This window comes from Leptonychotes weddellii, chromosome 2, assembly GCF_054177405.1.
Source record: "Leptonychotes weddellii isolate Sample4059 chromosome 2, ASM5417740v2, whole genome shotgun sequence".
Taxonomy (NCBI): Eukaryota; Metazoa; Chordata; class Mammalia; order Carnivora; family Phocidae; genus Leptonychotes; species Leptonychotes weddellii.
The window spans coordinates 144,864,369-144,891,922 of record NC_138370.1 but is presented as its reverse complement, the minus strand read 5'-3'; the positions used below and the strand labels follow the sequence as shown (position 1 = coordinate 144,891,922).

The window sequence follows — 27,554 nt, the reverse complement described above, 5'->3', positions numbered from 1 at the left end:
CTCCTGCCGAGCAGGGAGCCCGATGCGGGGCTCGATCCCAGGACCCTGAGATCATGACCTGAGCCGAAGGCAGACGCTTAACGACTGAGCCACCCAGGCGCCCCTACAATAATTTAAATATGAGTATTAGAGTAGCCACCATTTATTGAGTATAATATATGACAGCCATTGAGCTGAGCTCCGTCGGCATTGCTTCATTCAGTCTATACAACAGTCGAGGTACAAGTACTGTTACCATCTTATAGGGCAAGCAGCTCAGACTTAACACTTGCCGGTGTCAGTTATTGACAGAGCTGGGATTCAAACAGTGGTTTCTACTAGTTCTTAGCTACCGTGCTTTATTGCCTTGTGGAAATCTGATAGGCTTCTTAGTTCTTTAACAGCAGCTTAGCCTCTGAGCTAGGGAGCTAGAGTGGCCAGAAATCAGTTTGCTGAGGAGCTTGTGTACATGGGCTTGACTCAAAATAGCCCCCTAACATCAAGGGCAGTGATGCAAAGATCTTCTAAGCTGTGTTTCAGCTGCCACATTTAAGCACAGAAATAACTAGTTAATCATGCACCAAAATAGCGTTTTCACTATAATACTATGACTCTCTTAGATAGGGTAGTTTGTAGTAATCAGTACTTTATTACCAGGTGTGTGACTGGAAGATGATATGACTTATTTAAAGACCATTTATAACACAAGGCAATTATAACTACGTTATTTGGGATTTAAGGAACCTATTTTATACTAACAGTTTTATTTATTTTTATTTGCTGTTTATTTTAAGGAACTTAATTGTAAATACATTTCAGTCACATTTTGGGCGCCTGGGTGGCTCAGTTGTTAGGCGTCTGCCTTCGGCTCAGGTCATGATCCCAGGGTCCTGGGATAGTGTCCCACATCAGGCTCCCTGCCTGGCAGGAAGCCTGTTTCTCCTTCTCCCACTCCCGCTGCTTGTGTTCCTGCTGTCGCTCTCTGTCAAATAAATAAATAAAATCTTAAAAAAAAAAAAAAACATTTCAGTCACATTTTAGTTAAGGTATGGAAGTAATGCTTCTCTGAGATGGGCTTATAAGATGCAAAATATGCTGAAGAAATGGGAGAATTTTTTACTCCCCACTGAGTGACTAAGAAATTATAGGTAGAGGGGCGCCTGGGTGGCTCAGTCGTTAAGCATCTGCCTTCAGCTCAGGTCATGATCCCAGGGTCCTGGGATCGAGCCCCACATCGGGCTCCCTGCTCGGCGGGAAGCCTGCTTCTCCCTCTTACACTCCCCTTGCTTGTGTTCTCTCTCTCGCTGTCTCTCTCTGTCAAATAAATAAATAAAATCTTTAAAAAAAAAAAAAAAAAGAAATTATAGGTAGAATTACTGTCTTCTAACTTAAACCTCTTAAGTGCCTGATGGCAACAAAAAGTAAATACAGAATCAATACTACTAATAATGTTGGAATATCTCAGATGCATGTATTCAGTTTCACTTCTGGAAATAAAATTTAGATAACATTTGTTTATTATAAGCTTTATTTGAGTTAAAGATAGAAAACAATATACTTTTATTGGCAATTTAATGATGCAAGTTGTTAATGGCAATCTAAGTTTACAGTAATTCCTTTTATATATACTTCATCATGTTATCCTTTTAGACATATAATTAAGGAATAAAGCTAATCATTTATGAATTTAACAGTAATCAGAAAATTGTCTTCAAAAGAATTTAAGTATGTTGCTAGGTATAAAGTTCATAATTGCCAAAATACTTATATTAAAAGCATGAACCCAAGTCATTAAATAAAAATAAGAGCACATTTGTAAAAAAGTGCTATAGAAGGCGGTGCACAAAAATCATGCACTTATACATACTTTCCAAAAGGACGTAAACTGTACTTTTAGGCACTGGCATCTCTTCATATTCTCTGTTCCAACAATATATAGCAGGACTTTTGATGTCCAGATGCTACTGCAGAAAGATGACTAAGGCAACCACGTGCAGAAAAGCTTGTGTGTAATGCACAGAAAATACAAAGATTACATTCCAAAAGTAAAGGTTTGCAATGATTGTTTGATATCTGAAAGGCTTGGAGTGTCTTTATGTGATTAAAAAGTAACTCTGAGAATGCCACCAGATTCATATGAATGATACTTGATGTGTAGATTCTTCACATTTAAAATGACTTGAAATTTTTAAACAAAGATTTCATTTCTGTGATGTTTTACAGAGTGGCTGTGTGGCTTCCGTACTTTATAATAAACAGGTATTTGTGAGAACCAACTACTTCTCCTAAACCTTAGTATAAAATGGACACATTGTAAATATGGAATGTTTAACATATAGATATTGGACTTCAAAAATGACAGTCTTCAAAAAATCCCCATTTTATATTGCATAGCTGAAAATTCATCTACTACTTAAAAAAGTGTTCTGTTCATTCAAGCAGAATTTTGCTCCAATCTCCTTCAATTTCCTTCTTTCATACTGTATAGTGGATCCACAAGTTTATTGTGCACATGCATTAAACCTTAAAGAAAAAAAGCACAATTCTAGTTTTATTTTTAATTTTGAATTATCTCTCATTTACCTTAGAAAATAGTTTATAAGATACAATAAGTATACTGGTTCCCATCCGATACAGAATAGTTAAGTTTTATTGAAAAATGCAAATAGAAATGTTTCATAATGTTTAGTTGTAACTACCTAGCAAATAGTAATTTACAGTTATTTATGAAGCTGTAGATATAGAATGAGTACAAATTCCTTGGGAGTAGAAGCAGTTCTTGCCTTCAAAGCTTCAATATGGCAAAATAACAAATTTGAATAATGACCTGGTTAATACATTTTAATTACATCCTATAAGTCTGTTGAGTTTGATCCTCTGCACTTCTCTACCAGACTCCAGCCCAGGAACTCAGAACCGTTATTAAACTGGGATAGCTTTAAGTTCCCCAAAGTATTACCCTATCCATTCATTTGGCAAATTATTTTCCACTATTTTGACATGTGTATTTACAATAGGGGTGATAACAAACTATACTGAAGGAGGTTAATAAAAAAATCCAAGGTGCCATTAAAAAGTTGAAGACTCCGTATTTAAACATAACCAAAGATTTAAACTTAGAATGCCAAAAAAGTAGAGCAGTCAATACTGAATCATTTCTGACTCCCAAACATGACAACTGGAAGCTGTTCACCTGGCAGAAATCAAGTACAGCCTCAATCTTAGGATATAAAAGAGCTAGAGATGGTTCAAGGAGTCTTTGAATCTCCCGCATTAATATACAAATTTGTGTATGCAAGTGTGTGTGCATGTGTGCATTTTCTTCTGAGGACAGTCTCTTCACCAGATTTTCATAGTGGTCCATGACCCAAAAGAGGTAAAGAGTCATGACATTTGAACCCTGGTTTTCCTTTTTGCTCTTAACCTTTACATTTCCTTTTGCTTTTAAAGTATAATCTAGCCCAGGGTCTCCTGGCTGGCTCAGTTGGAAGAGCATGTGACTTGATTTTGGGTTTGTAAATTCAAGCCCCATGTTAGGTGTAGAGATTACAAAAAAAAATTAAAAAAATACAGTCTAGCCCTTTATCAGTATACTTGAACTGTTCTCTATTAATGGGAATTTGTTTTGCTCCTGTTAGCTCTTATGGAAGAGCTATTTCCTCCCAATCTGAGTGCTACTATCCATTTTCTAGGGCTTTCCATCCTGTCAACTCAAAGTTTTCTTCAGCTTCTATTTAACTCTTTTTATTTAATATCCTTTGGGCTTCATAGGGTGATTTTACATAATTTAGTGGTTAGACTGCGGTGGTTTCATAGTCCTGTGTTCTCCCATCCATCCATCTGTCCCAACTACCCACAATTTATCAAATGCCTCCAATGTACCAGGCACACTTCCAGATGCTGAAATAATGCAGTGAACCTTTGTGAAGCTTTTAACGAAATATATTACATTTTATTTTCTCAAATCACTTAATAAGCCAACTTTTTATGATGCTGAGTCAACTACTTTCAGGAAGAGATCTTACACTTTTCTTTTTTCTTTTTTTTTTTTCACTAACAGCATGTGAGACTATGTACTTGAAGGCACTTTGGCCTGTTTTCTTGGCTGATGACACTAACTGGAAAATATAATTTATATTTACTAAAAATACACATTAAAGGGTAATTTTTATAGTGCAGAAGAAATATTTGCTAATGAAAACAATTAACCAGATAATATCTCTAAATAGAACCAATCCTATTTAAAACAGGATTTAACTGAAAAGTTTTAATACATTTCAACAACCAGAATGTAAAGAGCAGTAAAATGGGAACTGGAGAAACCTAGGAGGAGAGGGGACACAAAAACAATGGTAATTTTAGCCACTCAGTTTAGAAGATGTAACCTCCTATGGAGAAGCCACTGTAATTAAGAGGATCATTCTACTTGATACAATTCATCTATCATTTACTTACAGCTTTGATCATGGAAATAACACATTAGAGCTTGAAAACCCAAAACATCAGAATAAACATTAAAAATTCAACTCTATAAAGTTTAACTATACATTGGCTGTAACTTTTACACATAAGGCTGTTTCCAAACTAGAAATGCATTTTGGATGATAAAGAATTTATTATGACTTAAGGTAAAACTGACAATTTTGTATACAAGAATTTGATAGAAACAAATCATTGCTACTTAAATCATTAACAGAAAAAAATAAATTCTGAGTACTAAAACGTATAGACTTCCTAACATGTTGCCAGAAGCTGTTAAATGTCATAGATTCTAAATGTCAATTTTATGGTTCTGACTCCATCTGAATCATTCAATCTCTGTTTCAAGCTACTGGAATAGGGTCTACAAAGGATGAAGCAAAAATGTTCACCATAATGATGAGGTCTTGAAAATATACTCTCAAGGACATAAAATACAGGCTTTATATAAAATCAGCAAAAACAAAAAAATTAGACTAAAACATTAAATATTAAACTTTTCCTGCAATTTACTTCTATCTTCCAAAAGGTATATACTGAAACTTCCATTTGCAATGATTTTTACTGTTTTAGATGCAGTTAACCTAGATTTTCTTCTGGGCCTACATAATTAGAGCACATTTTAGTGATGGCAGAAGATAGGGTAGTAATGTGACTGGAATCTGAAGAACTACAGAAGGTAACTACAGGATTCATATCCTCCAGTACATCTTAAAGTGGTAAAATACTTCAATGAGAATATGGCAAATATATAAAACTATACTTACGTATAAGTTTATGAATATTCAATTACTCTACCCTGTATTAAAATACCTTACTGTAAAATGAGGTCTGCATATAGCCCAGAATAATATCTCAATTCCATTTTTCTCCATATTGACAGGAGGCACTCTCTGACAGGCTGATAACCCTGAACCTCTCCAGAAATACATACAGATCCATATTAGAAAATACAATGTCCTCAAAAGAGCAGTGCAGCGATTCTCTCATGAATAGTCTATACTTCGAAATGTTTCAGAACAGCTTAGAATCTGGACAGATGAATTAAAAGAACAAAATACATGTAATCACCTACCCCCCTTGTGTTTTAAATTATCTTTATGTCCATACCTTTTTGGAAGCAATTATTACAGTATGAAAGCAACCCAAACAAACAGAAATATGATTTAGATAGCCAGAGTTTATTTCTCTTCTATGACGCAGTATAAACAGTGGACAAAAGCCCAGACACCAGATAAGACTGGTTTCGCTTACCCAGCTCTGCCCACGTATGAGCTGTATGACTTTGGGTGACTTAACATCTCTATTAAGCCTGTTAACTCACCTGTAAATGGGATTATAAGAATACCCACTTCATTGGATTGTGAGAATTTAAGTAAATCAAGTATAATCCATTTAGAATAGTGCCTGGTCATAGAAGTATTGGCTATTATTATCTTATTAAATGTTTACTACACTAAAATGTAAACATTTTATGATAAAAATGGAATTGACAACATTTGATAAGCACAAGGGTTTACCTGAGGATTGCTGGTAGCAGAACATGGGAATGTTAAATGAATCTCTGGCATTAAAATATGTGGATAATGGGGATTCCTTTTATTAATTTTTTCAAGGAATCTATTTGTAATGAAATCTGAAAGACTACATGGAAATATATGGGTAAAACTCCATACAAGGACTCTTATTCATAACTCATCACAGATCTCTTTTACCTGTCAACTTATTTAAAAACTTGACAATATTTCAGTTTAATTTGATACTTCTGTGGCTTGGTAAAAAAAAAAAAAAAAAGTAACTTTTGATAAAAATATAAATGACTGGAAATAATTAAGCATTTAACAGTAAGGAAAGGTTTAAGTAAATTTTGATACATCTACTTATATAGCCATTAAAAATGCATTTGAAGAATAGTGAAATAGGAAAGTGCTCACAACAGCTAAGTGCAAATATAAAACTAAGCATGATTAAAAAAATTTTTTTTTTTAAAGATTTTTTATTTATCTGAGAGAGAGAATGGGAGACAGAGAGCATGAGAGGGGGAGGATCAGAGGGAGAAGCAGACTCCCCGCTGAGCAGGGAGTCCGATGCGGGACTCAATCCCGGGACTCCAGGATCATGACCCGAGCCGAAGGCAGAGCTGCTTAACCAAATGAGCCACCCAGGCGCCCCAAGCATGATTAAAATTTTGATTGTTCACTATTCATCAAACTTCATTTGTGTATCATCAAGATTTTTGCCACATTCACACCATTTACATGAACTATGAGTTAAAGATTTCTTTTAAATTGACTTGTAATTTAAATTTATATACTATTTCATGAATGATGCTGAAGACTATGAGACACACATTATTTTATGTATCATTAAGAAAAAATACTACTAGGTAACTGATAATGACACCAATTTTAAACACATCCCAATTTTAGACAAGATAGATGTGAAAAAAGATGTGTCTCACAGGCAATAAAATATGGTAACTTCTTTAACTGTCAAAATGATATAGAATACAAGTTTGATCGGTTTAGTGTATTTTTTCTAATACATGTTAAATAAGCACCTAGCAACTAGAGTACAAAGATTAAAAATACATATCCATCCAGTATCAATAGTACACATACTACATACTCTGTATGTGTGTATATATATATAGATGACCAGTTATATATTTTCATATCAGCTATATAAATACTTTATAAAGAGCACCTATTTATACAGCTTGTTTATTATGTGTGTGTATATGTGGAATTCACTCTTAAGCAGGGAATGGTTTCTAAACAGTATAGTCAAATTTTCCTTGAAAATCTCTTAAATCACCCATTACATCAAGCACATGTAGTTTCATACATACAACCCGGTACGGGAAGGTTTAAGAATTACTGAACTAGACAGCAGGGAAGAGTCAAAAGGACAAGCTACATGCAGAAGTCTGGGCAGTCAAACCCCTACTTACTTGCAGAGTTTATTCCATACTGCTCTGACACTGAACCATTATAACTGATATATGGGAATAATTTGAAATTGTGAAGATTAAATGAGATAGTGGGTGACCCAACTTACCTGCTGCTTAGATTCTAAACCATACCTTAGTGAGGAAGGTGGGGCAGGGAAACAATGAAAAGAAAATCAGAAAGTATATATATACACATATGTGTATATATATATATATTTCCTTTTGGGTTACTTACTCTTACATATACAATATGAAAGTAAGATATTTTTTATCAAATTTTGGATTTCAGAAAAAAATAGGAAACTATTTTGAAAGTTATTATTTGAGGTGAGATTTTTCTATTCCTTAAAAAGAACTGGCTACTGTGTTGGCAAAATGCTGGTTTCAATAGGCACAGTGCAAGATGTGACTCCACACTCTATTAAGTTTTAATTGTCATCTACAATGGGACATTCTCACAGTCTGCTTCTGAAATTTCAATGCTCACCTTTAAAGTATTTCACAGTTTTAACTCTTAATTCTAAAGTAGCATCTTCATCACACACAAAAATAGTTCGGGGATGCTGCTGGAAAGCAGAAACAGTCCACATGTGATTTACTCCTTCTTCTATTGCTTTGTAGAGAGCAAATGCCTTGTGTGCACCTGTTATGAGGATCATTACCTGAAAAGTCATGACCATTACATGTTAATTAATTCTTAAAACATGTTTCAAATGACTAAAAAGCTCTATTTTTTTTTTAAAGAAAGATGTTAGCACCAATACTCTTCTGAAGGTAAAATAAAATAGCTACATATTTCTTCACAGTTCAAGGTATTTATTTTTGTTCTTCAAGGTAAAAGGCAAGCATAAAGTGTAACTTCTGGTTTAAGAAAGTAAAATAGTATCTTCTTATGAAGTATTATTGAATATACCATAATGCAGGTACTTAATACATTAGATACTGATGTGCGTAAGTGACCTGGGAAAATGAAGAAAAAAGAAAGAAAAGGGCTGTTTTGCAAAAGCAGAACTGCAGGTCAACAAAGAATTTACATAACTAGGAATGATACACCAAATTGCTCTAACGCAATCAATACAGTAGATATTACTTTGAAAGAGAAAGAAGCCTAAAGACTATTTCACAGATTTTATCAAAGTTGTCTAAAACTAGATTTAAAGAAGGATTAGGGATCTACTTAAATGTAAGAACTGTCCTTTAAGCACACAAGACTAAGAATACCCTTATGAATTACAGAAAATCCAAGCTGTTGGTCCCAAATTCCTAAAAGCCTATAATTCAAAGAACATGTGCAAATGTGAGTAAGGGTGTATGTGTCAGAATGAATCTTTACCATTTTTATGATTGAGAAGGGGTTTGCAATAATCCTTGAAAAAACTGATACATAGGCTTAATAGTCCTTATTTACCTCTAAGTTATTTGTTAAATGGTTGGGATTTGGTGACTGATTAGATGTAGAGAAGAAACAATGACACGTTTCAACCTCATATAATTTTTTTTTTAAGATTTTATTTATTTATTTGACAGAGACAGACACAGCAAGAGAGGGAACACAAGCAGGGGGAGTGGGAGAGGGAGAAGCAGGCTTCCCGCCGAGCAGGGAGCCAGATGCGGGGCTTGATCCCAGGACCCTGGGATTATGACCTGAGCCTAAGGCAGATGTTTAACAACTGAGCCACCCAGGCGCCCCATCAAGCTAATTTTCATGGTGAGTGTTGCTACTCACCAAAGGAGGGAATATTCAAAAGAAAGGCAAATTTGGTGGAAAGATAAATTTAAATTTTGGACAGCTTAAGTATAGGGAGTCTAAATATGGAGATGTCAGCTGGAAGTTGGAAATACAAAACGTGCAGCTTCAGGAGTACAAGATAAAGATACATATTATTATCACTGTACTGGGAGTACTTTATCTTTTTGGAATAGTGATGAAACTACTGAAAGAACGTTTCAAGGAGTGACTGCTATTGACGTATTAAAAAAAAAAGAAAAAAGGTCATGCCCCAAAGCATACAGAGTGAATATGCAGTTCCAGAATGAAACCCTAGGGAACAACAATATTCAAAAGGCAGATGAAGAAGAAAAGCTTGGGAAGCAGACTGAGAAGGAATGCTCAGAAAGTAAGAAGAGTAATGGCAGAGTTTTATGATGGGAGGGATGGTCAACAGTAGTAGATGATGAAAAGAGACCCAAGAGGATAAGACCTGCAGAAAAGATGCCGGTTGTTAGCAATGAAGAAGTCATTACTGACTTTGGTGACTTTTAGCAAGGTAGCAAAATCAAAAGCAGATTTTTAAATTAGTTTTTCCTATGTCACCTTAAGAATAAATATCCAAAGTATTATTATATATAACAATTATAAAGATGTTGCAATAGTGTAAAATAATTTCTCTTTTGAAATTATCTTTAAAGTATATGACATTATCTTTAAATATACCTCAGTAAAAACAAATTTCAATCCTTTGAAGGTAAATTTAGATTTTGGCAAAGAGCCTAAAGTCAACAAAAATCAGATTTGGTGGTTCAAGTAAATGACAGCTGTGGATAGAACTTTGTCCAACATGAATTATGAACATAATTAATTCACACTATTCCCAACAGTTATTAAATACCTATTATGTGACAAGCAGCGTAAGGTGCTAGATATACATGACCTATAAACTCACAGAGATTGTAAATTAGTGAGAAAAAAGATACTAAACCAGTAAACATACAAGAACAATCAGAAATTGTGAGAAGTGCTACAAAGGAAAAGAACAGAGTGGTCTAAGAGAAAATAGAAGAAAGTAACTTTGACTATGAGGATTATGGTCAAGAAAGGTAATTCTGAAAGTTGAAAACTGAAAGGTGCCATTTTAGCTAAGCAAGGTCTGGAAAAGTAGAGCATTTCACAGTGGTAATCAGTGTGAAGGCCTCAAGCCAAGAAGAGTGATAAAGTAGTGACTGGAGTGGTTCCTTATCTAGTTGACAATTCCCAAATTTTAAGGAAACCTATAATAACTTCCAGGGTGTCACTTCCAAGGTTATGTACAGAAGGTCCTCATTAACAGAGCTGCCAAACTGTGAAGCTGCTTCCTGATACACTAACCACTTAGAAATTTAGTTTACCATTCATATGTACTTTCCATCTAATAATAGCATCTTCCCCACACATTGATTCAAAATTTTATTAAGTGTATCTGTTCTTAATGAAACTAAAATTGAAGAACAGCTCACATCACAATTAAAATCACTGGCAAATGAAAATCTGTACACATTAAGCTCCTTACAATTAAAGATAAGAAAATCATTAAGTATGATGATGTGATACTTGTTTCAAAAGAATGATAGAAAAATCAAAGCACTAGGGCCCCTGGGAAAATAATGAAGTCCTAGAATAGTTTTGTCATAATAATTTTCTTTGTAGTCATGCTGAGAGTGAGTACTTTGAGCTGAGTGACATCATAAAATTTTCCTGAAAAACTGACCAAAAGAAAAAAATTCAGTATCTTAATAACTCTCTGTTCATTCTAAGAATTAGCTTGTTACATTACAAATTAGCAAATAAATCTTGTTAAATGTAAGAAATCTATTTGCATAACTTTCAGTTTCATATTTTAGAAATACAATTGCTCTAAAATCTTTTTCAACTTAATTACTATGGAATTTCAATTCGTGAAGGTCTTTCTTCACATACTGATGATTTTTAGATGAAAAACTTCATTTTGAATGACAGTTCTATTTGTATGTTCAAGTCTAGACATATTTACATTAAGATACATTACTTATTCATCATAACTTGTCTGTACGCTTTCCTCTGAACCTGTCCCATCTTGTTATCAGGAAGGAATGGAGTTTCCATATAATTGAACCACTTAGAATCCTGAGCTGACTATAATTTGTTCTGTTATTCTCAGGGAAGGAAATGAAAGCCCAATTAAAAATTTAAAAATTAGGCAGGATATATTGTTCAGAGTACTTGCCTTCTTAAGTATACCAAATTTAGAACAGATTCAGCCTTAAATGGGTTCTTTTTATGCTGTAAACTAACTGGCTATCCTCCCACAGTCAAGAAGTACTTTACACTAAATTATCCTGAGCCTCCAAAAACAGTTTAACCAGCATTGCATTTTTGTTACAACAGACCTTTCACCACACCATTTCACTTAAAAACAGACCATTTGATCAGTATGATTTTAGGAACTCAAACTGAGAAGCAGAACAGGCCAATGTAGCAGTATTCCAGAAGGGGTGGTGCCTAATTCTTAGCTCCAAAAGACTTAGTTGGACTCTAAACTTGGCAGTGAGACAGAAGTCATTGAGAGCTCGATAACAGTTTACCTAGTGAATAGGATGTAACAAAAATTATTTGGTGCCATAATTCCTCCAAAATCTACAGATAGCAAAGAATATTGAATTCTTACTTCTCTTGCATCCATCACTGTCCCCACACCAACTGTTAGAGCCATAGTTGGCACCTTCGATAAATCTCCATCAAAATATTTAGCATTTGCCAAAATGGTGTCCATTGCTAGAGTCTTTAATCTTGTCCTTGATACTAAACTGGATCCTGGCTCATTGAAAGCGATATGACCATCTGGACCAATTCCTTTTAAAAGAAGTATACACACACATAGACGCATAAAATAAATAAGATTTCTCAAAGTTCAGCTTGTTTTTAAGAGCAAATAGCCATATTCTAATGCTGCATTAAATACCTGTTCCTGTATTTGATTCAACAAGTATTTCAGTGTATTCCATATGCTTAGCACTGAGCTAGCATGAATGTAACTGACACTGCAATCTAGCACACATATACACACATACAAATGTAATTAAAAACAAGAACTGCATGAAACAATACTTACCCCTGCTAGGAGTCATTCTATTTCATTAGCAAAACATACAAAAGGAAAATGCAGAATATGAATGACTATACTGATTTCATAACCTAATAATGGGTGACAACCACAACCTGAAAACACTGCTTTAAAGAGACCCACTGCTAGCTCCAATATTCTAGGACTGCCTCTAAAGTATAGATAAAAATATGACATTCCTTATTTGAACGAAACTGGAAGTAAATCTTTTTGTAAAATGAAGAATCCTTCTATGGCATGAATAAATCAAGTTTTACATATGTGTACCCTACTAGCTAGTCAGAGTTCTGACAACCTCAATGAAAAAATAAACCCACAAGTTCTGAGTCAAAATACCTGTTATATTTATACTCTGCATTTTACTTTAATGACAGATATGTGTATTTTACTGACTCTTAGCCTATAATTCAAACCAATTTCTCCCAGATTACAATAAAGTAAAATATGACAGAATAACCTGGTTTTGATGGAACAAAGAAGAAATGAAAATCTTAGGGAGCAAATATAAGCTACCAAAGCACCACATTCTAGGAATTTTTAATGTGGTGACAAGGCCTGACCTACATGTGGTTATTATGTATGGATTTTTCCATTGGTGTATATGTATCTGCCTATAAATATAAGTTTTTAAATTATAGATATGCATTTCTTTTCATTCAGATTTGTAAAACTACTGTTTCTCCTCTTAAATATGTATCTGTGTAAATATTTATATTTCTCTATGTATGTATAGAGAAGAAAGGCTGGGACCAGGAAAATAAAAGTTCCAGAAAAAACAGGGAAGTCCTCAAGGATCAACATTAGTGTTCTAACTGGTATTGTGGGTCATACAAAAGTGTAGAGTAAGGCTGAAATTATCAGCAGTGGTTCAAGACAGAGAAGGGTCAATATATTCCCTTACTGACCAGAAGTAACTATTAGAAATTGAGCTTCCTGATATAAATATGTCTGGCACATTCTCATTCAGTCTTTAAGTCTAAACTAATATATTTACACCTTTAGGAAACATCTCTAAAACATCAGAGTCTGGATTACAGGCCTTCCCTGTGTTCCTACAGTTCTGTGGGGTAGAATGTAAATTTCACTGGAGTAAGGACTTTCTCTTAATTACTATACCCTTACCCCTTAGAATAATACATGACACATAGGAGGCCCTCAATAAATAATGGCTGAATAAATGAAAAGATGGTTGCTATTCTTTGGTATGCTCAGTATAGTTTTTCTCTTCTCCTTCTACCTTGCTCTGCTCCCCTCACAATGGAGGGGACCTTTATCTACTCTGTATCTCTCTGAGTCCGGATGATTGTGGTCTAGTGATAAACACTTGTCCCAAGCTGAAACAGTCAGAATTTCAGGAAATTCTGAAACCTGTGTGGGGTGGAGAAAAGAAGGAGGGCATCTACAGCTAAGGTATCTGATGATAGCACTGCAGGAGAGTATCCATAAGTTCCTGCTTTGGAGATTTGAGGCTCCTTGGTTCTTGTTCTTCCACAGACTTGGCTGTTTCAACTCTTCTAACAATTCTGTGCGTTAGCCCAGAATCATTCTAGTTAATTCACTTTTGGTCCCAAAGTAGATTACAGTTACTTGCAAACCAAAGATTCTAATCATGTACCCAAAGGAGAGGGTTAAGGTTTTCCCCACAGTCTTTTTATTTTTTTAAAAAACAGTATCTTAAGATAATTTTAAAGTTAATAATATCCTTAGAGTTTATCTATAAAATTTCATATTTGTGTATTTTATTGCTGGGGGTGGGTCAGGGATTGCATGATTGCAATCTTTTTGTAAAATGAAAATTGCAAGTAGATTGCACTCTACTCTTTATTTTAGCAATTCTGTCATCACAGGGAGAATGAGAACTTCTGGCAGTATATATTTCCTTTTTCTTTTCTACTGAGGAAAGGGAATTCCTATTCTATTTCCCAGGAGTAAGACACGATGGATTCACAGTCTTGAGCTCTTCTCATTCTACTATTTCCAGTTTAGAGGGGAAGAATAGGAAACCCCATTTTGGCCTCAAGCCCAACCTGAAATCTCTAATCCAACTTTACCTTTAATAAGGCTGATATTTTGATCCCATTTGGCTCAGTTCTTAAGTGTTTTTATTAACCAACAAACCCTGGAACAAAAGAAGGGTAAGTGATAAGACCCAAATACCAAGCCTCATCTTGAAAATCCAATAACAAATCTAGATCAACAAAGGCAAAGAATCAAATGAGATTCTTGCATGAGTATACATCCAATAATAGGGTACTCCAAATAGGAAAAAGTTCAAAGAAAATGCAATAAGCTAACCCTTCTTCCCCTATACACAGAGTAATTATGTCTTTTGGATGGTAAATATAAAATGGCAGACCCTGATCATGACATGACTACAGTGAAGATGTTAATGGAAGAGGCAAGGAAATCTTATTTATTGATTGACTGATTGATTGGTCAGGAGAAAATGTCTACAGGAAGCTTAAGACAAAAATTGGTTAGAAAACAAAGGAAAGTTCTTTCTAGTATAAGAGTCAGTGATACACACACATAATTATAATTTACAATCCATCTGTTTCAAAGGGAAAACTAAGGTGACCTACAGTGAGGAAATACACCAAAAAACCTAAGCCAAAAAGAAATGAGAAGTGACTTAAAACTATAGGAAAAGAAGAAAGTTCTAAGAGAAATCTTTGATAAGGGATATTCAGGCTTAAACACTACATTAAGCTGTAAATACTTCCTGGAAAGCAGACAAAGGGAGAAAATGGAGTTTAAGAGTTCTTAGGTCCCCCCACCCAAGTAAATTCTATTTTCTGGCATAGAATCCCCAAGGGATTTGTCACATGGATCCTTAGGTAAGGCAAATAAATTAAAAGGAAAAAAAATATTTAAATGAAGTAAAAGATATTTTTCATTAAGCCATTTTTAATAATGAACCTCTATTAACTACCATGCCTTTTTGTATAATGGTAAATGAGTGAAATATTTCTTGATATAACTAAAATACAGATACATTAGGTATAATTACATTACAGTAATTAGGTATACATTATAGTAATTCTACTTGATTTTTGTATGGAGTTTAAGAAGTTTTTTTTTTTTTTTTTTTTTTTTTTTTTATTTGAGAGAGAGAATGAGAGAGAGCAAGCACTTGAGAGGGGGGAGGGTCAGAGGGAGAAGCAGACTCCCCGCCGAGCAGGGAGCCCGATGCGGGACTCGATCCCGGGACTCCAGGATCATGACCTGAGCCGAAGGCAGTCGCCTAACCAACTGAGCCACCCAGGCGCCCCTGGAGTTTAGAAAACCTAAAGAATGCATGGGTAGTGCATTCCTTAAATGTTCCCAAATTACCCTTGATATTGGCAAGTACAAATAGTAATTATTTCAGAATTGAACCATATGGACAAAACTGGAATACATATATTTTCCAGGAATACTGGAATTTTATTTAAAACATAGATAACTTTCTATTTTGAAAAATGAAACAGTCTAGCTTAGATTCTTGCTCAGATAAAACCATCCCATTTACAAAATAAAGTAAATGATATTGGCTCTGTTAGGTACATAAAGAAATTTCCTCAAAGAGAAAATCTCAATATTAACCATTCCAAAACTTGTGAGAATTCACCATGTTATAACGTGTAAAATGCTTGCATAGTGGTTGGTGTGTAATTGGTACTCCATTAAGTGTTATTCAGTCTTCTCTTTCTGAACTGTAGATGTTGAAATAATTGTTCCTTAGTTCATTGAATTTCCTGCTTTTTTACTGAATTACTTCTAAGGGTATCCAGTGAGATTAATTCCTGTTTTACAAATAACTCAATTATACTGAACTTCAATAAACTTCCCAAGGTCATACAGATAATAAGTGACCCAAACAGAATGCGAATTCATGTCTGACTGTAATACCCCATTTTCCCCAAGGGCAACCAACCACCACAACTATATCTGGCCACCTCAACCATCAGTCAGCCTCAATACAGCTCTACTGAAGATCTAATTCATATACTTTTAAGCAGTCTTTTAATAAATATAAGATATATCTGGAGAACTTAATTTAGAGCTTTAGTTCATGTAGTTGAATACTAAAAACTTTGGCAAAAAGCATTTTGGTTTCAGTTTCATTGCTGTTATACTATTCTTATGGTAATTAATTAGCTGTCTCAGGCTTCATAATGACGACAGAAAACCATATTGTCATTACAAAGAAATTTCCTATTTTCAGTGGTACATTATAAATGCACACATGCATGTAGATATATATAAATTTCAAGTGGAATTTAGCCAATTAAACATTTATTCATGTGGAGTTTATAAAGACAGTTATACAGCTTAGTTCACATTAACTAAAGGGTGATGATAAAGTCTCACATCAGTCTTAACTGATTTTTTTAATGAGATGAAGTAATTTAAGTCATCAGTACAGAAACGCGAAAATCCACTGTTCCACATGCAAACTTTTAGGGATTTAACCCTGTAATTTGGTAAGAAAGCTGGGTTGGGATTTTAAAGAAATCATAAAAGACAATTATCATTCAGGAAAAGAAACATCACTCATTTTGAAAGATGTGGTAAACTGTTAATTCTAAAGAGATAATACAGAAGAGTTTAGCAGGTATTGGAACTTATTTCTCAAGACATAATTTAAGCAATTCTAACTTGCGACCTTAATATTTTTTGATGAAAATAAGGTAAAATAAAAATCAGTAGCTGAATAAATGGGTATTACAGTTACAGAAGTTCCCTACATTACACAAAGGTAAGATTAATGAGAAAATGTTTTACGTACCTCCAACAAAAAGGTCAATTCCTCCAGCTTCTTTTATTTTCTTTTCAAAAGCATCACATTCCGCTTGTAAATCTGCAGCATTCCCATCGAGGATATGAGCATTCTTAGGATCTATATCAATATGCTTAAAAAAGTTATTCCACATATAAGAATGGTAGCTTTCAGGATGATTTCTGGGAAGTCCTAAATAAAAAGTTAATAAATAAAAATGTAAGTATTTCCAGGAATAAATCCAAAGTTTACTTTTCTGATTAAGCCATAAATGCTATTTAAAATATATAACCTTTCTATTCCATATCCAATGGATATCCAAATTAAATCCAATTTAAAGGCATTTTTATGTGGAATACATGGTCATTATATGCCAGGCGTTAATCACCTTACATGTATGTATTAATTCAAATGATTTATGTAACATCTATGGAATTACTTTTATCATTCTTATCTTATAAACCACAAAAGTACAGAAACATTAAGTAACTTTCCCAAAGTCACACAGCTCATAGAAAGACTGGAATTCAAACACAGAAATCTAGTTCACATGCATTTAATCACCGTACTCCATTTCTCAGGCACAAAACTTCTACCAATGGAACTGATTTACGTATTAATTTCAACAATAATTAGCCATACATCTGAAATGTTGGTCCATGTTTCTCATCTATTTTTCCTATATGCATGCAAAGTATACTGAATCACAACAATTCTTTGGCTATCACTTAGGCTAACATTAAAAATGTATTCCTATGTTCAAAGTTTAAAACAAGAGTTTATTCGCATCACAGATCTTTCCTATTAAGCAAGTTAACAATCAATATGGCATAAAAGCTTCATAGCCACAAATATAAATATACTTATATTTGAAAAATCTTTATTTTACTAATTACTTTTACATATGTGGTGCTCTATCCCCACAACAACACTGGTTTTAACTTTGCCTTAAGGGGACAAAAAAAAAAACCAAAATGTGTGACGTACTGGCTCAAAGTTGCATGATTGGTAAGTGGCAGAGCCCAAGAATGAATACAGATCTTCTGATTTCTAGTCCCATATTCCTCCACGATATTGTGCTGGCATCACAAAAATATAGATTTTTTAAATATAAACTCCCAACCTCACCACAAGGCAGTACATTATCTTCTAATTATATTACATTCAAAACATAAATAAATAATAACATATTAATTCTTAAAATATATTCATTTTATTTAAAATATAACATATCCAAATAATATATTCAAACGATATACTTACCTACATATTCATCCATGTTAAAGGTCTTCACATATTTAAAAGAAAGGTCTCCATTCTTATGATATTCTATTAGTTTTTTATAACATCCTAAAGGTGTACTTCCTAAAACAGACAGAGAGTCCATTTTCTAACATAACATGAAAAACTTATTTTTTTAAAAAAGTTTATATTTACTTTATTCTCTTAATGATATTCTCTATTTCTAATTTACTAGGGAAACAATGATTAATTTAAATACATATTCAATTAACAAATGTATTTTGAATTATACATACATTTGCAAGGTACCTTGAAATCTTAGTAAATTAGAATTTGCTGACTAAAACTAGAAATCTGTCAATAGAAATTATAGTTTGGAAAATTATTCTAGAGTTGTTCAGTATTTGGAATTAATGTTGTATATTACAAGATTAGAAACTTCTAGAAAGCACATTTGAATTAAAAGAAAAATAAACACCTCACCTTTTGAGTAAAAGCTTTTATAGAGAAGGATTTATGTCATATAAATGAAATATAAAAAGGTCAAGTTGACCATTTAATGAAATCAAAAGGGAAACCAGAGCTAAATTTAAATACTGTCTCTACTTTCAAAATAGACTCAGAAATTGGCAAGGACTGTTTGAGGAACATTAGCCTTTATGATTTTAACTGGAGGTTCTGTTTCTTATTTTGTGTTATTTTCAGCATATATCAGCTAAAATGTATAAAGTAAAATGACCTCTGGGAGATGGGATCTTGGCTTTGGATATTTTATCTGATTTTATTGTTTTATAAATGTGATTCTTTTACATGTTTTATAAAACTAAAATCAGTATGATAGTGCTTCTTGACATGGCACAATAAAGATAAATAAATTTAGCCACTTGTAGATGGCCTCCATTTTTAAATTTGCTGTATTTTTTCATTTTAACTACAAACTGGAAGGTTAGAGATTGACTGCATTCTTTTTTTTTTTTTAAAGATTTTATTTATTTGACAGAGAGAGACAGCGAGAGAGGGAACCCAAGCAGGGGCAGAGGGAGAGGGAGAAGCAGGCTTCCCGCCAAGCAGGGAGCCCGATGTGGGGCTCGATGCCAGGACCCTGGGATCATGACCTGAGCCAAAGGCAGACGCTTAACGACTGAGCCACCCAGGCGTCCCGATTGAATGCATTCTTAACAAGAGATCTGGCCCTCCCTATCCTGGCTGGAGTATTGATTAATTCCTAATATATCCACCATCACAAAACAAAACATCTGCACACAAAATTTCTACTCAAGTGGCAGACAGAAGTATGACAGACCTAAACAGTCTTTGGCGAAAGAAAACAAAACAAAAAAGTAAATTCTATAGTAGTAAAAAGATTGCCTTTCATTTGAGATGAAAGAATAATACAAGTGGCTATAAATAATAAATATAGGTTCAGAGAACAGACTAAAGATTTTTTTAAAGCTAAAGCAAACATACTGTTTTAAATTATAATAATTTATAAATTTTACAATTCCATCTCAAAGAACTATAACCCACTAACATAAGACCTATCTTAAAGATGGATAAGTGTGCTTTTCCTTCTTTTGAGAAGCATAAACAAATCTGTGTTTGTTTCAATGTTAAGAGTTTAATTATAGGACTCCCTCGATTTAAGAATATATGAATAAAAAAGGTGGAGTCACAATGGTGAAGACAAAAAAACCCACATTCATTTCCTACTTTTTAATCCAGTGGCTGAAGAAAAAAAAATAATGAAAGATCCGGTACATGGTGCACTGGTTAAAGAAACTTCATTTTAATATTTGCTTTGCAAAACTTATTTACTAACATAACTACTACCAAGTGCTTACTATGATTCAGATGAAAGAAAAATTAAAACTGTTTCTATCCTAAAAAACCTCACAAGATAGGAATAGGCAAATAATCATAACAAAAATATTATAAATAACCTATAAGAAGTCTGGAGAACTGTTGTAAATCAAAGAAGAAAAGATTATAGTCTTGTTTGTTGAAGGAAGGATATCCAAGAAGATGACATTTCAACTAAGTCTTGAAGAAGGGGTAGAATTCCAATAGTTAAAATTAGGGTTAGGTTGTAGTTGAGAACAAAAAAAGATGGGGGAGGAGGCCGAGAAATGACATTTGTATGTTTACCATGTGCTAGATGCTATATACTGGTATTTTTATACATCAGCTCATGTAAACCTTGGGAAATTGGCATTATCTTTCCCATTTTGAGAATGGAAAAACTGGGTCAAAAAGATTAAGGAATTTGCCAAATATCATATGGTAATGAAGCCAGAGATTCAAGAGATTCTGTCTGGTTCCATGGCTCATATAGTTTTCATTATGTAACACACTAGCAACATGATGAAAGTAAAGCCAGCAAGGTCAGGTCTATTCTTTGAACTACAAGTAGTCTAATTTTCCTATCATGATTCAGAGTAAGAGAATCAGGGAATAAGTTTGGGAGGCAGGAAGCATGCAGGCCCTTACATGTGAAGCTTGTTAAGTAAGATCACATCAATAAGCACTGAAAAGATATTCTCCAGAAACTGTGCTTGGTGGAGGGATAATTACAATACAGCATGCTACATACAATTACATAAACATATGCTCAAACTTCAAAAGCAAGCAGGAGAGAGCGTGATTAACATTGTCAATGGTCAATGAAGGAGGAAAGTGGAAAATGTCAACAAAGGTTTTCCAAGATACGTCACTGGCAGGTGCATTATTAGCAGTTAAACTATCCTAAAGTAAGCAAAACTTGTAGATCTAAACACACAAAAGTATGTTTAAGACTGCTTGCATTCATCACTTTGAAGACTTTCTGCCCCCAAGCTAAAATTACTGTTTATTTCTACATCATAATTAAGACAGAGTGATCAAAGCAGCTAGCCTGGTTGCAGCCTGGGTTTACAGTATGCAAACTGATACAGAGGCCATGTCCAACCATTGGGGCTCATGTATAAAAAATGTGGGTGTTGATGCTGCCAGTCTGGTGTGTACAGTTTTTAAAAGTCCCTCTTTACCATTCTCACCAAGATCTACTGCCCTGGACCAAAAGACAAATAGCAAGATAACAAACAAACAACTTCATGAGCTAAACAATACCTTTCATGGAAATTACACAAGTGGAAAAAAGTATAATTGTAGCTTTTATGTAGTTAGCACATATGGGGGGAGGAGCAGAAGGAAAAAAATACTGTTTAAATAAGACACACTTATGGGAACCTTAAATTTATACAGTATTTACAGTACATAAGGGAGTGGCACAAACACTGCCTTATTTGAGCCTCAAACAGCATTATCGGCTATTATTATCCTTATCTTTCTTAAAGGAAAGGAAACCAAAGATTAGGGAGGTAGAATAAATGCCTTGCAGTCACCAAGAAAGTAAGTAGTAGCTCTGATTCCAGGTGCAATACTCTTTACTGTGGAAGTCAACAATATCAAATTAAGTGCCATGAAAAAAAAAAAAAAATTAAGTGCCATGAGATCAATGACACTACTTGGTTAATTTTTAAGAAAAACCTTAACAGGGAACTAAATACAACAAAACGTGCAATTCATACTTAGGTTTACTCTGTCATGAAGACATACCAGTCTTCAATTTTTCAGTCATAATACTTCTATAATAAAAAGAAAATAAACACAAATTATAAAAGGCTAATAAGATAATAAAAGTATATGAGGCGGGGGGAAGTAAAATGAAGAGACAAGAGTACATAGTTCAGATACCTCTTAACAATCATTAGAAAGGCTAATCTACTAATTAAGTATATGAATAGTGAAAGTAACATCCTTAAAAACAAACAAAAGATGACTAGATAAAGGTACAAAAATATTATGACCATCACTTAAGTTAAGATATTTCCTTTTGCATTTTGGAGTGGAAAGTGATGTATAATTTTAATACAAGAAATTTCCTTTTGCATTTTGGAGTGGTAAGTGATACATAATTTTAATATAAGAAAACAGTAATGAAACACAGATACCAGATAGTTATATACACATTTCTGGCTCTATATACTAATATGTTCATTCAGTGATATGGCAAAAAATAAAGGGGAAACATATTTTACTAAAAGAAACCCTTCCATCCCATGATTTTATGTACCTAAAATGGGGGGGGGGGGGGAAGGTGTATTACCTGTTGGTAAACCCAATGTAAAGTATCTGTCCTGTCCAGGTTTGAACTGAATGATGCGATTACAGATGTATTTGGCTGCCCACTCACTAGCCAAGTCATAGTTATCAAGAATTACAAGCCTCATTATGGTGATGCACAGCTTCCAGGACAAGAAGTTCAAACCTGAGAAAATTCCATTGTAGAGCATTTTAAGTAATTTACAGACACTCAAACATAAGTGTTTATGATGACTGATGACTTTAAAAAGGACATCACTTAAAAAAGACATACTTATATACAAATACAACCTGTACTTTTAAAATAGTAATAGCCTTTCTCTTTTGAACAGACCTTGGGTTCTGAGCAGTGGCCTACGTAATTTAGGTACATACACAATCTTCTGAATTAAATATAACACCCACTTTTAGATGAGGAGAAGAAGTCACATAATTTGACTGAGGTCACACAGTTACTAAATGACAAAGCCAGAATTCATATCAAGGCAAACTTAAAGTTTTTATAAGCCACGACACTACACTGTCTTGACAGGGATGTTATATAAAGCAACATAAAACAAACCTAAAGGCAAAGAAAGCAGTACTCATTTCTTGAATGCAAGTTAAAGGGAGTAATGATACTTAGCAACCTCTGGGGTACTTACTAAAATCCAAAACTCTCCCTATAAATACTGTAATAACCAAACCTCCCTTTTGTTAAATGTTTTTGTAAAAATGATACCTGCACTTAAAAATTTTTCAATATAGAAAGGTGTAAGAGAAAAAAAAAATCAACTCAAATCCTACACTCATAAATAAAAACTATTATTAGGCATACAACATTCCAGATGTCTATCTAATGCGCACACATATAAATAGAATGTATAGAAATAATTTTCAACAATGAGATTCATACTAGACATGCTGTTTTTAATAAAAAGCATAATATTTAATTCTTCCTGAATTTAAAAAAAGAAAAAGTGAACTAAAACTGCTGATCTCTGAAAAAAAAATTCTTCATAAAAAGCAATTTTAGTTCCTAAAAGAGTAATCTAAGGTTAAGACAAAATATTGAGATCAGAGTCATTTAAAAACTATGATTCCATTTTAGACAATGTGGATTGACCTACTACCATGACTCACAACCCCTGATTTCCGTAAAATGTATTATTTTTATATTGACAAGATTTGTAACATTTACACTGTATCCTAATTCCCAGATTTTAATTCTTAGTTTCATATTTAAATGGATCTGTCACCCACACCAATCCTTTTACAAATGGCTTCAGCAGTCCTGAGTTTCTATACACTTTACATGCAAAAATAAGTCAAATTCTTGAAATTAATGGGAATAGTAGGTCTTATTACAATGAATATATGAAACCTAAATGATATCCTTAAAAACATAAAGATTTAGAATTCTGGCATAACAAGAAATTATGATCACCGTGATTTAAAATTCTGGCACAGTAACGAGAGACAAATAGCATTTACAGACAATAATCTACATAGGAAGTCATAAATTCACTCCAACACAAATGGACTTGGCCTCTATTTAAATTCATTAATGATCTAATGCCAGAAACAATTTCAAAGTTACACCAAGAATCAGAAACATTTCCTGGCCATAAAGAGATATACTTAACTCTTAATAAGTATGGCCATCAAGAGATATACTTACTTCTAACAAGAATATTCAGCAAACTGATTATTGATAAAAAGAAAAAAGAATTGTAAGGTAAGGAGGAAGAGCATTAGAATTTCCAAGTATCTTCTGTGTTCTGGGCACGCTATCTCTTTTTCTCAATTCAACACACTTATGAGGGCCTATTAAATGCAAGCACTAAGTTGTGTAATCACAAAAATGATTAAGATAGAGGCCCTACTATTAAGGGCTTAGAATCGCTGAATAGTCTCTGGGGTAAAAATTATCATCCTCATTTTTCAGATATAGAAAACTGTAACTCAGATATTTATTGCTAAAGTTATAAAGCTATTAATGGTAGAGGGTCTATCTGACTGAAAGACCCATGCTCCAGATGTGCCTTAAAAGAAGCACTTAGGATGCCTGCTAAAAATATGGATTCCCAGGCCCCTCTCACCGGACATAAGTGTTTCAACAGATGTGAAATGGGATCCATGGAATCTGCACTTTTAGAAATATCATAGATGATTATTACAATCAGGTTAAATTTTGAAAAGAACACCACAGGAAGAGACTTCATTGCAAAGAAGTTCAAGTTAAGTCTCTCAGATCAGGTACAGGCAAGTTTTGTTTGTTTTAAATTCAGAGTACTCAGACTTCATTACACAAGCCTCAAATGAATCATTCCACGCAGAGGAAAGCAAAATGTTTTGGTCACATTTATTCAGATTAAAAAATGTGTTTTTGCCAATCCTCATAGATCCAAACTGGTGTGGCTCAGGGCAATTCTCTGGCATCACAACCACATAGCGCTCAAAAAATGACACAGCATCCCCCCCGCCCCAATTCCCTCACCTTCCTCTGGTGCTGATTCATTCTGAATGTGCATTAACTTGGAGAATGCGCTGCTGAATACAAATCTCAGGACTCTGGAGCAGGATGAGAACTTGCACAAGACTTAGGTTGCACAGTTAGTCTAGGAGCTACACTAGCATCTGAACTTCAGAATTCCTGCTCTGAGCTTTTTTTCTACACCTGACCTGAAAATGTCTCTGAAGTGCAGGGCAGGGGAGCCCCATCCCTATGTGGGGCGAGAAGCAGCAGAGAAGGCTGTGTTCCCTACCTAGAAGGCAAACGCCAGGGCTGCAAATCCACCTTAGGTGCGTGGCTGCTGAGCCCAATCACTCCGCAAACTATAACGAATACAAATGAGGGTGACTGATACTGATTTTTAACAAGTGTCAGGAGAAAGCCGCCAAAAGACAGGATGGGATAGGAACCTGCTCCCGGAGGCCCAGTTTCGAAGGGCACCAGCAGCCACGCGTCATCCTTAGCCCCGCCTCGAAGCTCCTGGGACCCCAATCTGTCCTGGCCGCACGCCCCCGTTTCGGCACAAATCCCACCCCAGGGGGCAATGACCAACCTGTTCCCCGCCTGACTCCCCTTCTTGGTCCCCAGCCCGGACTCACCTGCCGACCCACCCGCACTTCCGATGTCGGAACAGCGGAAACAACCAGCACCCAGCAACCCGGAGCCGGCGTGTGGAACGCAAAGTCCAAAGACCCGGATGTAAACCCAAGGCGCAGAAGGGACCGCGGCGCAGCCCGCGGGTACTGCGCATGCGCATACCTCTAGCTCTATAGGGATGAGCTGTGCGGAGGTTCTTAAGAATTCCGAGAGGCAGGAACCCTTTCCTGCACGGGAGTTTCCAGTTCCTGGGCCATCACCTTCCCGCCAGTCTTTTTTATCAACTCTCAGAAGTTGAATTGAGGTAGATTCTTTGGGTTTATGAAATTTAGTATGTAGGACTGCTGTGCTCATACATAAGCATTACTTAAATTGTTGCTTATAATAGCAATATGAATTCATCTTTATCTCTAAGCTTTTAAATGTTTGCTAAGTGCCTTTTATCAATAAGCTCATCAAAGTTAAGTTTGTTACATGCTGCAGAAAAGCAAAGTGTATACCCTGGGAAGCCTTGGAGGGGCTCACTAGGAATAACCCTAGAAGGACACTAGGGCAGAATTCTTCCTCTACCCTTCACCGTCTTCCAGCTGGCCTAAGAATTCAATATTCATGACCTAGATTAACAGAAAGAAAAGACACAAAGTTTTATTATCCATGCATAGAGGACCAATAATATATTGAGACACAAAGAAATGACCAAGTCAGGCAGCTTTTATACATTTTAGACAAACACAATAAATTTGTGAGGAATTTAACTGTAAGGAAAACAGGCATTTGGGAGCTTACCAAGGGGAATTTAGGCTGAGGTTGTAGATTAGTAAAAATGTAACAAGTTTTATTTCTACAGCTTTCTCAACTTTAAAGTATTTCTGGTGATAAGAGTGTCTTTTTTTTTTTTTTTTTTCTTGAAAGAGAGCTTGATCACCAGCAAGAGGGGGAGGGAGGGGCAGAGGGAGAGGGAGAGAATCCCAAGCTGATTGGTGCTGAGCTCAGAGCCCTTGGCAGGACTCCATCTCAGGACCTGGAGATCATGACCTGGACGGAGATTAAGAGTAGGAGGCTTAACCCACTGAGCTATGTAGGTGACAGGAAGATATGGCTGATGACAGCCCTGGTCTACTACAGGGCACCGAGAGAAGCATCAGACAACAGTCATACCCTGTAATCCTGAGTAGCTGACATACAGCTGAATTTGGCTGACAGCATGAAGTAGTGTTTTAGTGAACATGGATCATGCAAATGGAGGCCAACAGGCAAAAAATGTTTCAGCAGATACCAACGGGGATATATGCCAAAGACTAAAAATACACAGGAAGAGATAACTATCATTTTAGTGGATGGCAGAGAAGAGAGAATGACAGCAGTAAATGCCTCCACTGATGTAAATAACAGTAGTCTTTCTACCTTAGATTCCATTCCGAGTCAAAGATAGGGAAGGGGGGATAGTCAGAAAGGACAGAATTTATGTATATACACACACACACACATATGTTTTTTAAAGATTTTACTTATTTATTTGAGAGAGAGAGCGAGCGAGCATGAGCAGGCGGTAGGGGCAGAGGGAGAGGGAGAAGCGCTCCCTGCTAAGCAGGGAGCCTGTTGCAAGACTCCATCCCAGGACCCCAGGATCATGGCCTGAGCCTAACGCAGACGCTTAACTGACTGAACCACCCAGGCACCCAGGACAGAATTTATATTTGAGACGACTAAGAAAACACTAAAACGATTTGATGAACCTGAAAATAATTGACTTAGGTTTCCTACTCCCATGAGAAGGGGGCTTGAAGGAAAGATTTAAGTAAAAGCTATATTAAAGATGTAGATTATATAGAGCTATTAAAGAAAAGTAAGAATAGCATATTGGAATGTATGGCCTATGAGATTTCTAAAAATTTTTTTTTTTAAAGATTTTATTTATTTGCGAGAGAGAGAATGAGAGACAGAGAGCATGAGAGGGAGGAGGGTCAGAGGGAGAACCAGACTCCCCGCTGAGCAGGGAGCCCGATGTGGGACTCGATCCCGGGACTCCAGGATCATGACCTGAGCCAAGGC

General features: G+C 35.0%; 1 protein-coding gene and 1 long non-coding RNA gene across 8 annotated transcripts; one reads left to right on the top strand and one right to left on the bottom strand.

Moving 5' to 3' along the window:
* The first annotated feature begins 100 nt into the window (after nucleotides 1-100).
* Nucleotides 101-2,100, top strand: LOC145720205 (uncharacterized). Its single transcript, XR_014143038.1, has 2 exons — nucleotides 101-1,127; nucleotides 1,347-2,100. It is a non-coding gene; the product is annotated as an uncharacterized LOC145720205 (long non-coding RNA).
* GNPDA2 (glucosamine-6-phosphate deaminase 2) lies at nucleotides 1,490-25,871 on the bottom strand. 7 transcript variants are annotated; one of them, XM_006727321.3, is made up of 7 exons: nucleotides 25,505-25,639; nucleotides 22,416-22,577; nucleotides 18,293-18,394; nucleotides 17,039-17,221; nucleotides 11,812-11,996; nucleotides 7,899-8,073; nucleotides 1,490-2,502 (listed from the first exon to the last, which is right to left on the bottom strand). In XM_006727321.3, exons 2-7 carry the CDS (start codon nucleotides 22,537-22,539, stop codon nucleotides 2,441-2,443), a joined length of 831 nt encoding a protein of 276 aa, XP_006727384.1. In that variant the 5' UTR covers nucleotides 22,540-22,577; nucleotides 25,505-25,639; the 3' UTR covers nucleotides 1,490-2,440. The 7 variants fall into 7 exon arrangements, with proteins under 7 accessions (XP_006727384.1, XP_081668560.1, XP_081668561.1 ...); XM_081812434.1 differs by having other exon boundaries at nucleotides 25,459-25,517; XM_081812435.1 differs by lacking the exon at nucleotides 25,505-25,639 and adding an exon at nucleotides 25,191-25,213.
* Between the last annotated feature and the right edge of the window lie 1,683 nt (nucleotides 25,872-27,554).

Excerpts from the sequence above, each read along its gene's own strand:
- GNPDA2 (XM_081812433.1), bottom strand. The coding sequence starts at position 25,856 with ATGAGCACAGCAGTCCTACATACTAAATTTCATAAACCCAAAGAATCT. Across the intron at positions 8,074-11,811 it reads CAGTGATGGATGCAAGAGAA|GTAATGATCCTCATAACAGG; the intron begins GTAAGAATTCAA and ends ATGACTTTTCAG. Across the intron at positions 2,503-7,898 it reads AACTGTGAAATACTTTAAAG|GTTTAATGCATGTGCACAAT; the intron begins GTGAGCATTGAA and ends TTTTTCTTTAAG.